Source organism: Anser brachyrhynchus, assembly GCF_964034855.1.
Source record: "Anser brachyrhynchus genome assembly, chromosome: 6".
Lineage (NCBI taxonomy): Eukaryota > Metazoa > Chordata > Aves > Anseriformes > Anatidae > Anser > Anser brachyrhynchus.
The window spans coordinates 29,778,068-29,796,446 of record NC_137700.1 but is presented as its reverse complement, the minus strand read 5'-3'; the positions used below and the strand labels follow the sequence as shown (position 1 = coordinate 29,796,446).

The 18,379-nt window shown below is 33.9% G+C and overlaps 1 protein-coding gene across 9 annotated transcripts in view; it reads left to right on the top strand.

The window, feature by feature from the left end:
- Nucleotides 1-18,379, top strand: part of LOC308196930 (adhesion G protein-coupled receptor A3-like) — a 279,343-nt gene that overhangs the window by 96,663 nt on the left and 164,301 nt on the right. For all 9 annotated transcript variants that reach the window (XM_080596687.1, XM_080596686.1, XM_080596685.1 and 6 more), the window contains 4 exons: nucleotides 1,668-1,739; nucleotides 5,566-5,637; nucleotides 15,392-15,463; nucleotides 16,199-16,362. In XM_080596687.1, coding sequence (XP_080452813.1) covers nucleotides 1,668-1,739; nucleotides 5,566-5,637; nucleotides 15,392-15,463; nucleotides 16,199-16,362 — 380 coding nt within the window. The remainder of the gene's footprint in view (nucleotides 1-1,667; nucleotides 1,740-5,565; nucleotides 5,638-15,391; nucleotides 15,464-16,198; nucleotides 16,363-18,379) is intronic.

Genomic DNA, 18,379 nt, shown 5'->3' with positions numbered 1-18,379 from the left:
GATAATCAAAACATCAAACAACAAGCTAAGGTAAAAACAGTAAGAAACATCCATTGTTTTTTGCAGAGGCATGGCTATAAAGTTTTCTAAATTGTTTCATAGCTTTATGAATCCTTGTTACTTCATTTTAAGTACTTAATCACAGACACTGTTAATAAGTAAACATGTATGGTCTGCAGTATTTATGTTTTAGAAAGACTCAAAACACAACTTATTGTTCCATTTAAGTTTTAAATATTTAGCTCCCTTCCTACCTTTCTCCTTTTTTTTCTTTTTTCTTTTTTTTTTTTTTTTCAGTAATGTCACAAGATCAGGTGCACCACATACTCGGTTTCTGTCAGCTGTGCTTTTGATAGCCCTGCATTTCTTATAGGCAAGAGAGAACTTGTACATGAGTAATCTGAATGTCTTTTCACCTTCTTAAGGGGTTTGAGTGTTACATGATTCAAGCTGAAACCTGAACTTGACCTTTAAGAGTCTGAGATCTCCGCTAGGGACATATCACTCATCAGCATCACCACTAAAACAAAATGGATCTGATGCAGAAGTTTTTGAACTGTATTCAAAATTGCAAAAAAGATAAACAATATATATATATATATTTATTATTAGGAACTAATTGGACTTTCAAATTAAAATTTATCTTAGTGTAAGCTAAATATTTGTGATAAAATATTGCCCTATTGAGTGTAATCACACCTAGTGGAACTACAGTTTCACCCAGTGTGCATTTTATTTGCAGTAAAGTAAATAGTCATAAATAAGGTGACTCACACAGCTGCTGATACATCCATCCTTTGGCAGTCAAGCAGTTGCTGGTATGTGCTGTAATATGCTGGAAGTGGCCAGTCAGAGAAACAATACTGATGTTATTGCACACCAGTCATTCCCTATGAATTGTAAATTGTCAGAAGATGAACATTGACTCTACAAGAATTTACAGCGTTCATCTCCTAGGCCTGCTTATCTAATTGCACTGAAGGCATTTCCTCAGAGTTCACATCATGAAGAGTCTTGAGACAATTCAATAGTAAATCTCTGTGGGGACTGAATTGAGAGCAGTGTCATGGCCCCAAGCACTGTGCCAAGAGCAGATGAGATTGCTAATGCCAGTGAAATATTCTTTATCTGCACAACAACTGATCCTCTGGATTGTCACCAAGTACAAAATGAAGCACCTATCTGCCAAATATGAGAAATTGCTTGTATTTCAGGACAGAAACTTGACCTATCTGTTTATGTCTCACGTGCCAGCTGCTTTGCCTACATTAGGTGAAAATGAGAAATTTATTAAGTGCTAAGTGCATAGCACAATGAATAAGCAAACTAAAAGTCCCTTGTTTTGCTGACTATTTTATTCACTCATTGGTTAAAACATTTTTTCCTTGGGCAAGAGTGGCTGGTAAGCTTGTTTTGAAAATTACAAATAGGAGAATAATTAAAAACATTTTTTTTAGCACCTAATCTTTACTTTCTTACTTAGAAAAATATGTTTTCAAAAACTGCAAATGATGTAATGCTTTTAGTGTTATTATTTACGAGTTTTTGTTTGTTTTTTTTATGAAAGACAAAGGTTAGAACCGCATTACATTTCTCACTCGGTATGTACAGCAGTAATACGGTAGGTAAAGTGATAATTAATTGCTCCTCCTATTTTGTCTTTCTAGAGATCTGAAGAATAATTTGATTAGCACAATTGAGCCAGGGGCCTTCAATGGACTTTCAGAGCTGAAGCGCCTGTAAGTATTAATTCCATTTGAATTATTCTGAAAATTGCATTTGTATCAACATTTCTATCCTTGGGCAACTCAAATATGCCAACAAGCATATTAATAGCATAAGGAGACTGGCTGTAGAATAGAAAATTACAGAGTATACTTTTTACATTTACCATGCTTTTTTTTTTTCTTTTCCCTTCTTTTTTCCCCTTTTTTTCCCCATTTAAATATGTTTGCTCTTCAATAAATATCCTAAAGAGTACATCTACAAACAAATCTAATTAGCAGAATTAAAACAAACCTTGATTTAGCAGACAAGATATCACTTTAGACATTCATCAGAACTAAAACTAAGTGGTGTAAGTAAGTGTAAACATTACCTTTTTCTATGATAAGTTTTTTTTCATAATGTAAGATTTACTTATTTTTATCACAGGCCAGTTCTGTAAAATAAGTTCCTAGAAAGGAAACTTTATTTGTTTCAGAATTTGTCTACAATCTTATCTCTCACATTGACTTTGCTTGATATTTTTTATTAGTAGTATTTATTCATTTTTTTATTTTTTATTTTTAAAGAAAGAGACTTATGTAATTTATCTCCTGTCCATCATTCTTGCATTCCTCTCTCTGAAAATCTTGTCAAAGTGCTTTCAGAAGTACTGCTTGATTATTAAGCTATATTTGTAAGAACTTATCAAAGTTACTACATGTCTTTGAGGTGGGGCTTTTTCCTTTAAATTAACAAGGGCTAAAGACCCTCTGTAATTTTTCTCAACTTGAAGAAGAGGTGAGAAGAACCCTCTTCTTTATAATTTTCCAAGTGACTGCATCCAAATGTCTAAGAAGGCAGGCAGTACCTGCCAGAGGTCTGCCTAGCCATCATGTATGCTGTCTCATGTGTGAAGAGACCTGTGAGAAAATATTATTTTAGAGGAATGCTAAGATTTAAATGAGGAGTAATGCAAATCTACAGAAAAACAAATTTATGGATCATTCTGCTTTTTTGCTCTGAGGTTAAATTATCAAATTGCATGATGTAAATAAAAGATTTCCAGCTCTGATCACACACCTAGCAGTGAGTTTTAGTGTTTAATTACAAAGACACGATATGTATGAAGTCAGAGCAGCATATGCTTTTTTTTTTTTAATGCCATCAAAAATATAAAGTTGAAACTTTCTTGCTCACTCTGTATATAGGGATAACAACAAATGAAGTGATCAAAATGAGCTCTAATTATTGCTTTGGCCGTATACTCTAATAACACAACCCTGACCTCTGGTGGGAAAATCGTGAAACCTGTACAAGTCCTGGGTTGCACATTTGAAGACTGCACAGGTGAAGCCTTAGGTCAGCTACCGAAGTCCAAGAAGGTGAAGTCATTAGGCTTTGTGAAAAGTGACATTACATTTCTCTTCAGCAAACAAGGAATGGCTATGTTGCGATGTCTCATGCTAAATCTAAAAAGAAAAAGCAAAACAACAACAACAACAAAAACATAGCATTGTTTCTGGTATGAGCAAGTAACACTGGGAGCAACTGAGAGACAATGAGTTGATTCATTACTAGATTGTCGCATTTCATACAAGTCACTATAGTTTCATGGTAAAATAAAAAAATCTCTGCACTCCGTTGTGCAGAGTAGCAGACAATTGAGCAAAAGCAATAAATAGTGTAAACTCTTGTTGAATGCTGAATACAATCATTACTTTATGACTGTACTTTACATTCATATCCTCTTATTTCACATATAAAATATAAATGATTCCGTGAAAAGTAGAATTTGATGTAAAATGGGCAATTGCAGGAGATACAACTATGGCAAGTCAGGCAGATAAACTGCAGGCTGTCAACATCAAAATGTTCTCTGTGAATAATTTGGAGAACTCTTATAATTTGTATTTGAATGAAAAACTGAATTATTTCAAGGGTTTACGCAAAAAGGTACACACAAAATTGATGAAAATTGAAAATTTATGAAGCACTAGAATTACAGCACTTGGTTATTCAACAGGGGAGAGTTTTGGTTTCTCTAGCATCAATTTTACAAGTCAACGTTATTAAGCTGAATGTCTTTCTCCTGAAAAGGAACACCAGTTTTGTACATTATGAATTGAATTATACCATATATATTATGTATTATTCTGGAAGATATACGCAGGAAGCAGTCTTTTCTTTTTGCTTTAAAAAGCAGGTTTTACAATATAGAGACTTCAGCCATGTACACGTTACTGTGAAAATAACACTGAAAAAGGCTTTGAGAAGAGGATACGTACATAGCCTTTTGCTTTGTTAAAAATACTATTTTGCTGTGTCACGTGTTGAGAAATATGTACTTGTTTTGATTAGTGTAGGTGAAATTTACTCTTCCTACCCAAATTATGCTCCACACTGCGAAGAATTTTCTTCTGTATGTGTTCAAACTTTGCTTAGGCCAAAATAAAGCATTACCCAACTGAGAATTCTGTGTGGGTTCTTGTTTACTGTTTACCTCTTCTTAGAGAAAGATAAATATGAATATATATGTGTTTGCCTTAAGTTTGCATGTTTAGGTCTTCTACGTAGCTTTCATTAGGAAAATTTAAAGAATAACTGCTAATGTGCAATTAATGCACTATATTGTTATCCAGATTATTTTCTTCAGCTGTTGTCTACTTAATATCCCTTATTAGCATTTAAGAAATATTTCCATTCTAATGCAATATTTCATCATTTAATTGCACAACAGTATATTCTTTGTCTGATGGTAAAAGCCTTTGTAGTGAATTCTGAAGAAATTGACTTTTCATTCTAGCTGATTGGATATGTCTCCATGAAAGCAGCAACTGGATTTATCTTTATTCTCCTGTTTTGATTTTTGTGTTCTCATGTAGCAATAGAAAAATAGGGAATCCGCACAATGCAACAAAGGACTTAGAAGACTACCACTGGTTCTTTAACAAAAATATATTCAGAATGTTCAGATAAATTTTAACATTTTAAAAGATATATAATCACTTAAAATCCTTACATAACTGAAGTTATATAAAAACAATACTTGATAAGAAGGAATATTATAGTCAAAGTTGAAAATCAAACATTTGAAAATTAAACGTTATTTCAGAATACTCCAAGGGCAGTATTTCCATTGTTATCATAAGATAATTGTTTATACCTATTTTTCTCTCCTTTCTAGAAGGATTCTATGCATTTTGTTGTATGTATGAGTTCTACAAAAAGCGTTCATCCACCTTTCTGTAGACAGGAGTTACAGAACATAATGCTTTGTACCATTTGTAGTCTGAGACAGACACAGTATTTGTCTTAGAAGAGTTTGTCAAGTACTTAGCAAGACTGACCTTACTAGCTAAAACTTTAATTGCCCCCTGGTTTATGTGATTTCTTCAGCAAGAAATGATGTTGTCTATGATTTGAGGCATTAGTAAACAGTAAAAATGTCAATCTTGGTTGAATGTTGCATACAATAAAATGCAGAATACATAACATTTTTCATTGGTAAACAAACAGGTGCAAGTAAATTTGATAAGGAAAAATATTTTGAAGATTATTTATTTGTTACATAAAATCACATTTTAATGCAATTAGTATAAATTGGAGTGTGGTATGTTTAGTTGTGGAATATTGCTTAATAACATTTATTTAAAATTGTGAAAGCTGTTTAATTCAATTATACTACTGAAAAAGGCTTTATTTCTCACTTGTCTCTCTAATACCTTAGGCATTAAAATTAGAGACTCTGTGGTTATGTGGATGTGTATACAAATAACACAGAACTAATGTTTCACCATTATTATTATTATTTATTTATTTATTTATTTATTTATTTATTTATTTATTTATTTATTTCAGGGATCTCTCAAATAACAGAATTGGTTGCCTAACACCAGAAATGTTTGTTGGACTTAACAGTCTTCATAAATTGTGAGTATAATACCATTCTTGTTTTAAACAGGAGAAATCCATACTGTTACATGGCCTACCTGAGTACAGTTGGCAATAAACTTTCATTATATCAAAATTAATTTCATATACTCTTCCTATAAAAACAAAGAGTCTCTTCTGAGCCCATGATTATAATTACTTGACCTTTTGAGGTTGATATTTCTATCTGTAAATGTAAAATCTATCAGAACTCCAAAGAATTAAATTGAACATATTTCATTTTCACATTGTAAAGAGACTGAATGTGACATTTGTGTTTGCATGTCTTGGAAACAAATAAAGGTCAAGCACAAAAATGATGATTCACAAAGTTGAGATTTACACTGGTTAGAAAATGGATACATTGCTCTTTCTATCCATTAGAGATCAATTAGAATTTTATATATATTTTTTGTTCTTAAAAGTATTACAGAAGAATGTAAGTAAACAGAAAAAAATGTGTATCAATTAAATCTGGAATATCAGGATAGTTCTGATTGCTTCAGAAATACCAAATTAGACTGTCCATTTAAGGTATTGTATTGTGCGTATTTTTTGTCATGGTACTTTCTAAGTCATTAATCTATCACATACAACTGCACCAGAACATGCAATCAATTTGCATATCCATAAACATGTCAGAGAGCATGTGTGATCAATAGATTTTCAGGCTATTATAGAAGGAGCAATCAGAAAAAATAAGATTATGATAGTATACCCAGGATGTTCAGTTTTAGAGAGAATCAGATGACTTGGAGAAAGGGATAAAATGTGCAATGGACAAGTTTGCTAAAGATATGAAGTTAATCAGAGCATTAGGCTGATTTTTGAGTTAATCAGGGTAAAGATTGATTTTGAGGAAGGACAGAAGTAATGGACAAGACTCCATGACTTCACAGTAAAAAGGGAGATGAAATTTAGGTAAACATTAAGTGATACAAGGGAGGAAAAAAGACCAACTGTATGTTCTGGGCTAACCATTAAAACTCAGGAAAGATGTTTAGAGATTATAGTGGACGATGCCATGTAAAACATCTGCTCCGTACTTAGTATCACTTAAAAATATATATATAATAATAATAATTAGGCCGTATTATTAAAGGATGTGAGAACAAATCAGAGAACATGCATTCTACTAGACAAAAGCCAAGAACCTACAATTTGAATAACATGGGCAATTCCAGTCTGCTCAGCTCAAAAAGATGACCAAAACTAGAAAAGGTTCATAGAAAAAAAAAACAAAAAGAATTGGTGAGAGCTGTGGCATAGTATAGGGAAGTACTAGGAATAAATAAATTGGTTGCAAATTTCCTGGATGGGAAAGGGACAATTGAGAGGAAAGGAAGTACGATACAAGACTGTAAAATTCTGAATAACATACAGAGACAAACAGCAACCAATTTTTCGTCATCTCTCACAGTACAGAAAATACTGTGAGGCAAATGCGGGGGGCGGGGGGGGGGACGACGACAACTTGTTTTGATTTTATTTTAACAAAAGACAAAGCTGTGGAACATGGAACATTTTGCTGCAGGATGCTGTTAAAATTTTTACATGAATTCAAGGGACTATGGACGTTATAAAATAAAAATCCCTGCAAGGTTACTGAATTTATAGAAGCCCTATCTTGTTCAGGAAAATATTAGGTCTCAAATATTTGGAGGCTGAAAAAATAAATGGAGGAAACAATATTTTGTTATACACTTGTCTCAACAGGATGCATTGGCAGGATCCTGGTTTAAAAGGCCAGACCCAGGAGGGCTTTGTATTTTTATCCACATCTACCTTCATTCCTGAATGGGAAATCAATCCTGTACTGTGTCATAGTATGTTACAGATGTCATACTTTATTTCTTCCTCTCCAGTCAGTTTTGGCATTTCCTCGGAAAAACAGGGAAATCTTCTCTTTCTAGAAAGATCTGCCATGAGGTCAAGATGACGCTGGGTAAAAAGCCAAAATCTGGCATGCCTTGCTGATCACATTAATGAGAGTAACTATGCCAAATCTTCTCTGATGTAAACAAATGAGAACAGATTATAGGAAAAGCCTTGATAGCAAGTTGATGAATGGGTGGAGACAACCCCTCTTTTACACAGACATGTTTCCAAAACTTGGCAAGCCCAACTCACCCTTGTGGTTTGCTGGGTTTCCTTTTGTGGTGCACACTGAATGTGACTGTGACTATGAAATCAGACTATCATAGAAGGTGTGTTTAATTCAAACTGCTGAAGCCACCTTATTAAATGGAAGGTGCTTCTAGACACTAGGAGTAACCTCATTAGAAACTGTTCAAATCCCTACTGTCTCAAGAAAACATCTAAAAATTCCATTCATTAATCTTCCAAACTGTATCTTAAAAAACAATTAGAAGTTAAATACAGAATTTCAATCTTGTGATGATAAGGAACAGAAAGTGACTCACGGTGAGTGTACAGCATTTGTTCTGTGACTGTGTTTGGCTGTATTATTGCTTTCCTCTGAAGATCAGGAATGAGTATGGCAGTCTATATCCATATCCTTTGCTTGTAGTAGAGATGTCAGAAAAGGGCATGTATGTCCACTAAAAGCCTGGTAGATTCCAGGCTGAACAAACCTCAGCATTGCTGTTTCCTTTCGTAAAGATTTAGGTATCCCTGCTCATTCTAGTATCCTAACTCAGTCCCTGTCCCAGTGTTCGTAGATTTTTTCTGAGTGTGCAGATCCAAAGTCTCATTAGTTCCCTGTATGTTATCACTAACACTGTGTTTTCTTGCACCTAGTCTTTTTGTGCATCCTAGGTAAATATTTATCTTTTCCTCAATATGGGGCTAGTTTTCATTTCCTAGCAGGTATAGGCTAAGGGCTTTCTTTATTGTTTTCCTCTGTGGCTCTGGTTTATAGCTGAAATTTGAATTATACCCTTCTTAATTGTAATTCTCAGGTGGCATTCTTGTTACACTTTTCACTTTGAATAATATTATTTAATGAGATTACTAGATTTCTCATCATCGAGAGCATTCACCTCTTGTACAAAGTGACTTCCTGGACAGGAGGAAACAGTCAAGTTGTACCAGGGGAAGTTTATATTGGACATTAGGAAGAATTTTTTCACAGAGGGTTTGGTCAAGCATTGGAAAAGGCTTGGAACCCCAGGGAAGGGGTGGAGTCCCCATCCCTGAAGGTATTTAAAAGGTGCAGATGTGGCACTAAGGGATTTATATAGTTTAATGATGGGACTTGGTAGGTCAGGTTAATGGTTGGACTTGATGATCTTGAAGGTCTTTGCTAACTGAGATGGTTCTATGATTCTATGGTTCTCTTAACATTGACCAGTTCTTGGTTTTGTTATTACCAGATTTTATTTTCATGTGTTTACATTTCTGAAACAGAATCATTAGTGAAAGCACTGAATAGTCACAGGATGATTTCTGCAGAACACCAGTAACATCTCACTCCCGTCCCTTCTGTACTTCCCATTATTAGCTTGCAGTGTCTTAGAATAAATGCAGTTAGCCTCAGGGTCTTCATTTCTTTCTACATTTTTCTTTACGGATGTTATGTGCGTATGTCAGTGGAAAAAATGATGATTCTGGTAGACCTGTTAGCCTTACCTCACTTGTTTTGATGCAGTTACTGGGTTTTGAAAGAAAGAAAAATAGAAAAAATGTTGGGAAATTGCAAATGGAGGAAAAAATCAAAAGGCTTTTATTGAAGATGTATCATGTAAGCATATGAAAAGATCACGGATTTTCTAGTCAAGGAAAATTATTTATTGATTTTAGTATACATCTAACATGATACTACATAAACAGGAAAAAAATAAATATACTAATGTCTTTTTTGACTGGGACTAGCCTAGAAGGCTAGCTGCCCAGGTATTTTATGGATTTTAACTAGTTACGCAGTTTACAAGTCATACTGTACGTGGTCTTAGGAAGAAAGATCATTTCTGGAATCTAATGTATGCTTTTCCCATAAATACATATAATCCAAAAGACCACCATTACTGAACAGATAGACATAGGAGTAATGAGATATACTTAGGCTATGTATAATATTTACTCTTTCTTCACTACTTATTTGTAATAAGAATTGTTTAATATACTAACAAGCCTTGTTTTAGCAGACTTTGCAAAGAGTAAGTTAATTTTTGGTAATCATAATCCCTTTCTGGATTGTTGCTAGCCTTTTCTGCTTATTATAGGATCTCTACTTCTTTGATCTTTTTAAAAATTGAATTCTTATTCATGATTTAAGATTTGGCTATTTATTCCCTTTACCTGTCTCCCAATTTTCTTATTTGGGTTTTAAATTGCCTTTATACAATCGATTACACTATTGAGGTTATCCTGTATTCCAGTAGATGTACTTAAATACTTCCTCTCCAGTTACATTATTATTTTTTTATTATTATTTCAAAAGTCTGTCCTTTGGAAGTCAAAGGCCTAATCATAGATAAGTCTAAATTTCCCTTTCATCTCAGATACATCAGTTCATGATTGCTGTATCAAAAGTTATGCTCTTTTATATGGACTGTCCTCCCTACCAAACCAGAGTCAAAAGTAGCATTACTCTTGTTGGGTCAGTGATTATATTGTGAAGAATTGCAGCAGATCAATCAATCTGTTGCAGCAGATTATCATCTCAGTCAAGAGGAACTGATCCTTGCCAGTTGCTCCTCAATCTCAGAAATCTGATTAATGGCATAATGTTGATGATAATTATTTGAGTTGGTAATCTCAGTTTGCCTCTGATGTAAGAACTGGTGATATTTTGGTGACTTCAGGCTGATGCCACCTGCTACCTTTCTAATACTTTCTAGGTCTTTCCCCACCTTGGAATTTTGTACACAAAAAGCAGAATCAAATTATTATAATGTGTAAAATAGAGTAAGTCACCTTTCTGTTGTTACTGATATCTCTGTATTATGTTTACTTATCATTTCAGGAGTATGCTCTCTGAAAATGGTATGGAGCAGCATTTACTTAATGTAACATCAGTGTATAGAATTGTACTAAGGAAAAGAAGACAAGTCCTTTAAGAATAAACTGGTTTCATAGCCACCAAGTATGGTTTAGATTACTAAAGGAGCACTATAAAGATATATACGTATACTCTAATTTATGCAGTTGTTGACTGTGGTAATTAAAGCTCTCCTGTGCTAATTTAACAGAGATGAAGTACAGAAGGATCTTTGCAGGCTGTTATCAAAACCAGTAGGGAGAGCCGTGAGTCCACTGGAAAGAGCAAAGGACATAAATCTTTATGCACCTTCTGTGAACTACAGAGATGAGGCTGCCTTGTACTCTTTACAAACACAAAATCAGGTGGAACAAAATGCAGTATGCTTGGCCTTGTAAAATCTAAGTCTGATTCAGCTGGAAAATAAAAAATGGCACAAGATCAGCTCTAGGCCTGAACTGACATAAATTTTTAATTAAATAATGTGATAAATATATCTAAACTCAGTAGGGTAAAGGTATGCTTAAATTCTTCACTAAAATGAAGGATGAAACTTGCCTGAACATTCAGGAATAACGTAAGGAGTCTTCAAAGGGCTTGGTGATTTTGTGCAGTCTATTTTGTTCAGGACAGCTGGCTTCTTAAATTTATTTTATATAAAAAATAAAAAAAAATCAGTATTGTGTCGAAAAGATGCACACATACAAAATCAAAAAAAAATCTAAGCTTTTTGATAATGTATGTAGAAAAAGTCTTTTAGTCAGATTATATTCAGGATGTATATTTTAGTGAATAGGATTTGAATTTCAAGTTACTAATGAAATTTAAAATTTCATACAGCTCTGCTCCTGAAATTACTGCAGCCAGTGAGTTGTGATTATGTTCCTTGAGACTGATCTAATTTTTACACCTTCTTGGATTTGATGATTTGTATTTGGAAAATGATTCCAAAATGCTTTCACATCATATGACAGTTGGATTTAACAGTGCATCAGACAGCATAAGGGAAGATTTGTTGTCTTCAAATATATTAGCTTAACTTTTTTGGCTTATATATTACCATTTGGCTGTGTTTATGCTGTGATGAGGTGCACATACTCTAACTAGGAGTGACATAATTGAATGCAACAAATCTTCCAAATTTCCTTTGGCCCCTCAGTGGCCATGTTTCAGTGCTTTGTTCCAGAATGATGTATGCAAATATATTTCTGGTAGGTAACAAGCTGCCATCCTCATTAATTCTGTTTATACCTAATCTAAATATCAAGAGCTGTGGAGTACTGGGGTGGTGCCACTGTACTGATATACCAGATTTCATTTTATTAGTCATTCATGTTAGCCCTTCAGGTTCAGAAATGTTGCAGCCTTAAACCTATTTCAATAGCTACTGCTGTATCTTTCTTTTGGAAGTTCAAAACAAGCCTTCCTCTTTACTTCCAGTTGTTTGATTACAGTACATCTGATTTATTTGTCATCCTGTCTCTGAATCATCAGCAGCAGTTAACTTTATGATAATATTACACCATAAATTCTCGTGTGACTTTGTAGCTGTCATTGGAGCAAATAATCCCTTTGTATGGTGCCAGAGATAAAGTACAAAACCAGTAACATGGTGAATTGTATGGACCCCATCTCAGTAACACAGTGAAAGCATGCACCAGAACCTGTCCTCTTTCTATTTCTGCTGTAGCTTTTTAGCTCTCGCATCCTAGTCTTTTTGCACAGATGATGAATCTGTCACCCTTGCATTCAGCCTCTGCTTTTTAATACTGCTCATAAAAGTGAAGCATGCTTCATATTCATATACGCCTGCTTCCACCTGTATTTTGCCTGAAAACAGTCCTTCAAGATACATTTGACTGTTTTATGGTTGTGTGTTATTTATATTAAAGCTTCTGGCAGAAGTGTTTTATTAATTTCTGTAAAAACACTAGAGTTTTTGGTATATGAAAAAATAACTGCAGGACCTTGTGCATAAAACTAAAATGGTTTACTTCTGATATAACAGAGAGCACATGTTTCTGTTAATGGAATAAGTTAATGGCATTGTAAGTGTTATCATCTTTGGAGTGCATTAATTTGTTACATTTGAAATGTTTGGAAACTAGGTGATAGAGATGTTTTTAGAACAAATGTCCTTTTAAATCAAGCTAGAGTGCGGTTTTAAGGTATCTGAAATTGTGGAATTTCACAGAACTGTGGATATGGAGATATTTTAATATAGAATATAAACAGCATGTGAACCAAGAGAACCAAGAATCTGCAGCATGCTGCAGATATCTAGCTCAAAAGTGCTCAGTTATTGGGATGATTTAAGAATGCATCTGAAGATTTAGAGAAGAAGCTATTCCCAGTGCTGGAGATCCAGTCTTCTGTATTGTAACTAGGAGTTTCTTGGTCATATAACTGTATTTCTTTCTGACTTACACAGCCCTGTAAAGCATTTAAAAAGCACTGTGATCCTGGTTTGCTAAATTGCAATAGTAATATGGAAACTTCAAACCAGGTCATTAGCAGAAGAATATGAAAGAATGTGAAAACTGGTTTGTTGGCTTTGTTCCAACTTTAACTCAATTATTCCAGCACTTGGCAAAACCACTGAAGAAAAGGGTTACGTATTTCTCTGTCATGATAAAAAGAAACTACAGATCTGTTAGTAGAACATCCATTTTCAGATTAACAAAAGTCAGTTCTGGCTAGGTATCTCTGTGTGTTTGGTAGGTCCTATGGAAAGTACGTAGATTCAATAGGTGTAGGATGGGCATCATTGGCAGGTGCATAGCTACTATACATCTGCTCAACCCTGATATATCAGCCATGGAAATGATTCCCAGTTTTATCTTGTTTTCTAAAATATTGACCAGACATAAAACTTTGGTCCAACCAGAATTACCAAATTTCAGAGTTGATGTTCTTTTTATTTTGCTGTATGAAGTCTGGTGACCTATTTAAGGGAAAAAAGGGGATTTGCATAAAATTGGAAGTGTTGTCATATTGTAGTGGGGTATGGGATTAAAAAGAAACCTGTGTTTCTCCCACCTGACTGCCATCCATGCAAGGCTAGGCAGATTGCTTTCAGTGTCCTTCAGTTCAACATGATTGTCCTCTGCCAGTAACTGTATACTACTGTAACAGCTCTCATATTAGTAGAGCTTCTTCTGATCTACTTCAGTGTAAATGTTATCAGTTTCTGACTTAGCTGTTTTGAGGTCCCGGTTCACTGAGCTGCTGCAGCATATACCTAGTCAGGGCTTATGTCCAATAAGAATCAGTAGATCCATTTAATATGAAGTAAAGAGGCCACCCACACTTCAAGATATATTTGAAAGCCCTTCCATTTCCAAGAGCTTTGCACCACAACTGTATTAAAGGTGCACAGTTAGATAAAATACTTGCAATGACCTCAATTATAGCAACAACTTATTGTCACTCAGTATAATGAGAAATAATTTAACTTAACTTAAATGAGCCAATTATTTTTTCTGTATTAGCAGAGTTTTGCTTTAGGCTACCATGAAATTTCAAGTGTTCATTTTCATTTATTTTTTTTTTCTTTTTTGATTGGAAAAAAAATGCATTTCAAGAATTGTCTAGAATGTGAAAATAAGATTAATTATTGTTTCAAGAAGGCTCCATAACTTTATTGACATAATTTGCAACTTTGCAATGTTTTCTTTTGTTTATGAAGTTATTGATTTGTGTATCTGTAAATGTTTCTGTAGAAAGCATGCTTCATATTTCCGTTTTTCTCTGCTTTATGAAGTTGGTTCACATCTTTTACCTCTTGTTGGAACATTTGACCTGATCTGAGTTTGGATATTCAGTTTAATGTATGTTCTTTACTTTGTAGTCATAAGTGTAGTAAAATCAGTGATTATAAAAACAAAATTTTCGATGAAAAAGTAATGAATCAATTCTCTTTGGCAGAATAAATTATTTTCTATATGTAACAACAAGTCTCCAGTGAAGAAATATGAAATTTCACCAACAGCTGAAATTTTGTAGCCATCCTTGAATTCAGATATGTAGCTTCAGGCGCTGGATAGAAAGGAATGTATTATCAATATTTCAAAATTACATAGTTCATGCTTTATGAAATGTTAAGCATGTACTGCACTGATTTTTGGTTTACTGATATAGAAAAAGGCAGTATTACTTGATATTAAGCATTTATGTTTTTTTATTGTTAGGACACTGGCACAACAATACTACTAAACTAGGCAATATTAAATTACATTTGTATGCAAGTATTCAGCTTAAACTATTCAAACATCAAGACCAAAAATATAGTAAAATAGTAGTTAAAATGGAAATGTACTTAAGAATTTAAGGATGGGAAAGATCTGTTTATTTAAAGTCCTTTGCATTAAAACTGTTTAGTCACTTTGAAAACTCATTAGTATTCACATAAATTGCTTGAGTTCTGTGTTATTAAATTAAGATTTTTTATTTCTTTACCTTGCAGTGGCATTCTACATGTACAGTAAAATTATAACATAGGTCTCCCTGACTAATCATTGTATGAATAATTCCATTTAAATTCTAGAATATATTACTTCTATTAAATATGTACTGGTATTCCTGTTTATTAGACAGAGTGAATTGTATGTATACCTGCTGTGAAAATAAAAGGAGTAAAATTTCATGATTTGACTTGATTGTTGTTATTTATGAAAAAGCAATGTACAAATTTAAATACGCATTTATTGTCAAGAAAGCAGATTTTTTTAATTAGCATTTGGAAAATTATACTATATAACAATTTTGTTTTCTTGTACTTGCTGTAACTGACTGTAAATTTCTTTTTTCTAGGAATTTGTCAGGTAATATTTTTTCAAGCCTCATGAATGGACTTTTTTCTGAGCTGCTAGCTCTGAAAGCACTGTAAGTATGATTCTCTACATTCTGAAATAGTCAGGAAAAACATTGCAATAAACGTATCAATGTTGAATATGAATTCAGACAGGATTGTTCCCATGAATGCATTAGAAACATAAAAATATGTTTTGTTATCAATGTCTGTCTCAGTTAGTGCTGACAACTTGACCCTGTTCCTGACAAGTCCAGATTGGCCATCCTGACTGGCATTCCTGTTTTTGTTTTTTTTTTTTTCCTTTATCATTCCTTTCCATGTTTGCCTTCACTACATCATCTAATAATTCTGAATGCAAGAAAACACTCATGTTAAATACTTTTTCTGGAATTATAATAATGGTTCCCAGTTATTTATATTAAATGCACCTCTCTGAGATTTAAAATGTATATTGGGTGTTTCCATGGTTAAGTTTCTACTTAAAGGAGTTGTTTTTTTTATTATTTTTATTTTTTATTTTTTTTAGTAAGGAAATGTATGTTAAAGTATGACTTTCCACCATCTACTCAAATTTAATTCAGTAATCAGTGATATTGTTCTCTAACCAAAACCAAAATTTTTCTATAATGTCTTGGAAGCCATTAAAATGGGGACAATGTGTATTAATTAATCAGGATATCTTTGTAATTACTTATATGTCTATGTATAGTTGTCTTTAGAGTTAGATAATTTTCATCTAACAGATGTTGAAGTATGTTTTTGAGAAGTGTACGTACACCAGTTGTGATGTTTCTTTGCCTTTCTAGGCATTTCAACACTGATTCACTCATTTGTGACTGTAATCTAAAATGGGTCTTACAATGGGCCAGAAATGCTTCGGTCCGAATCGCAGAGGAAACAGTTTGTGCTTACCCTAGTGCTTTACAAGGACTGTCATTTCGTAACCTGAAGGAAAACCAGCTGATATGTGGTGAGCTGTACTCTCACTTAGTATTAAAAATTGCAATGGAATAGAGAGAAAAGAGTTTTTGTTGTTGTTGTTTTGTTTGTTTGTTTAAGTGATGCAAAAAGTTAGTAACTCTGGTTTTCTCGTAGGGACAATGAATTCAGATATATTGCACAGAAAATGCAACTAATATTGAAAGAGAATGAAAAATTACGGTTTTCTTATTTCATCCAGAACAATACATATATTTAGAGAACACCTTTGTCCAGATTTAAATTCTAAATGCATGTTGCTTAATATATAAATATATCAATATATAATGGTAGCTCTAAGTTGTATATTGCATGAACCTGAGGATTGCTACAGGGATTTAGAGAATGCTCCTTTCAGTTCCTTTCAGCTAAATCTCTGACATAAGCGTCAGATATCATTTTTGTATCTTTCATTTTTATAAACCTGTACTATACACTTTATTCATCCCCAGGACATGGTACTAGGATTTTTACAGTGAGCTTTAGTTAGGCAAATTCTTTATGTGAATCACTTTCTGAGAAACGTTTTCCACCATAGCAAACATGATGGATATGGTATGAGGTAACAAACAAACAAAAAAATGTATGAATGACTAAAGAAAATTAATCTCTTGCCAAACACTGTATAGCAAAGGACAGACAAAAAACCAGAGATTTTAAAGGTATCATATAGTACAGAGAAAATATCCTTGCCTGAGATTGTGCTGGTGGATTCCATGATCAGAAATATAATTTGACGAATACTTCGTTAATCACAGAAACTTTGACTTTCTTGAATGAGAGAAAATTGCTGGGTGGAGACTTTGCTAATGCCATACGGAAACAAAAGGGATGACACACTTTTATTCTGATAACCACAAGAGGAGTTCTGTGTGTTGCTAACACATTTCTAGCAGAAGGGAGATCAGGGTTGACTAGAGTCATAACAAAAAATTTGGTTTTAACAACAACCAATGCTGACGTTTAGAAGTTGGGAGAGATGTTACAGTCTGTAGACCACAAATGGTCCAGCGGCTGAACTGTTAAGGAAGCACAGATACCTGCCTGGATCTTAAGGAATGTGCTCTTGTGAGGGAAAGGGAGAGAAGTTTCCAGTAGTCTGCATTAATGAACATTTCAAAATCTCCAATCCCTCTCAAATATTAAGCTCTCACTTTACAGAGACCCAGCATGGGTATCTAAATAGAGATCCATTTCCCAGCAGGAAAACTCCTCCTGAAAATGGTGGAATGATCAGAAGAATCAATTAAGGACTGTTAATTGGTATTTCCAGGTTGCCAATGAATTTGCCTGCAAATTTTACAGATGAAATGAAACTGAGAGCAGTTTTTCAGAATGTCATACTTGAAATCCAAATAGGACTCCCTTCCACACTTGATACAGAATTTGTAATACCCTTCTAGTTCTTACTGCTATTTATAATGTCCAGAACACTTGACAGGGTTTGTAATGACTGCCAATAACTTGACACTGCTTTTAATATCTGCAGAGAGCTTCCTGTTGATTATATGTGCTGAGCATTCCACTTGCTCTGTAGTGCCTGCCACATACTTCACGGTGTTCATATCTGTTGGGCAACTCATGGTGCCCGCAACATTTAGCAATTTCATTTTCAGTAACTTAATTTGAACTTAGGTGTAATGGAAGGCTGTCTGGCACCGAAATAACAACAACTATTGAGAATGTTTTTAGAGTAGTATGTGTTGAAATATGCATAGAGCTAATCAAAAGAAGCATATCTTAAAGAAAATATTAAGAAGTAGTTTAAAAATTGAAGACTTCTGACTGTGAACATCTTCCATACTGTCAGACATTTGTATTTAGAGTTACTGTTCTTCCTTCTACGTGCTAGTTGAGGTCATGAGGTATCATTGTCACAAGATGAGAAAAGAACAGGAGAATGGAAGGGGGAAAAAATAGAAGGAAAATGGCAAAGATCTTCACAGGGTAGATAGGGAATGAACCAAAAAGTCAAAGTATTATGTGAAAGGGAATGGAGAGGAAACTAA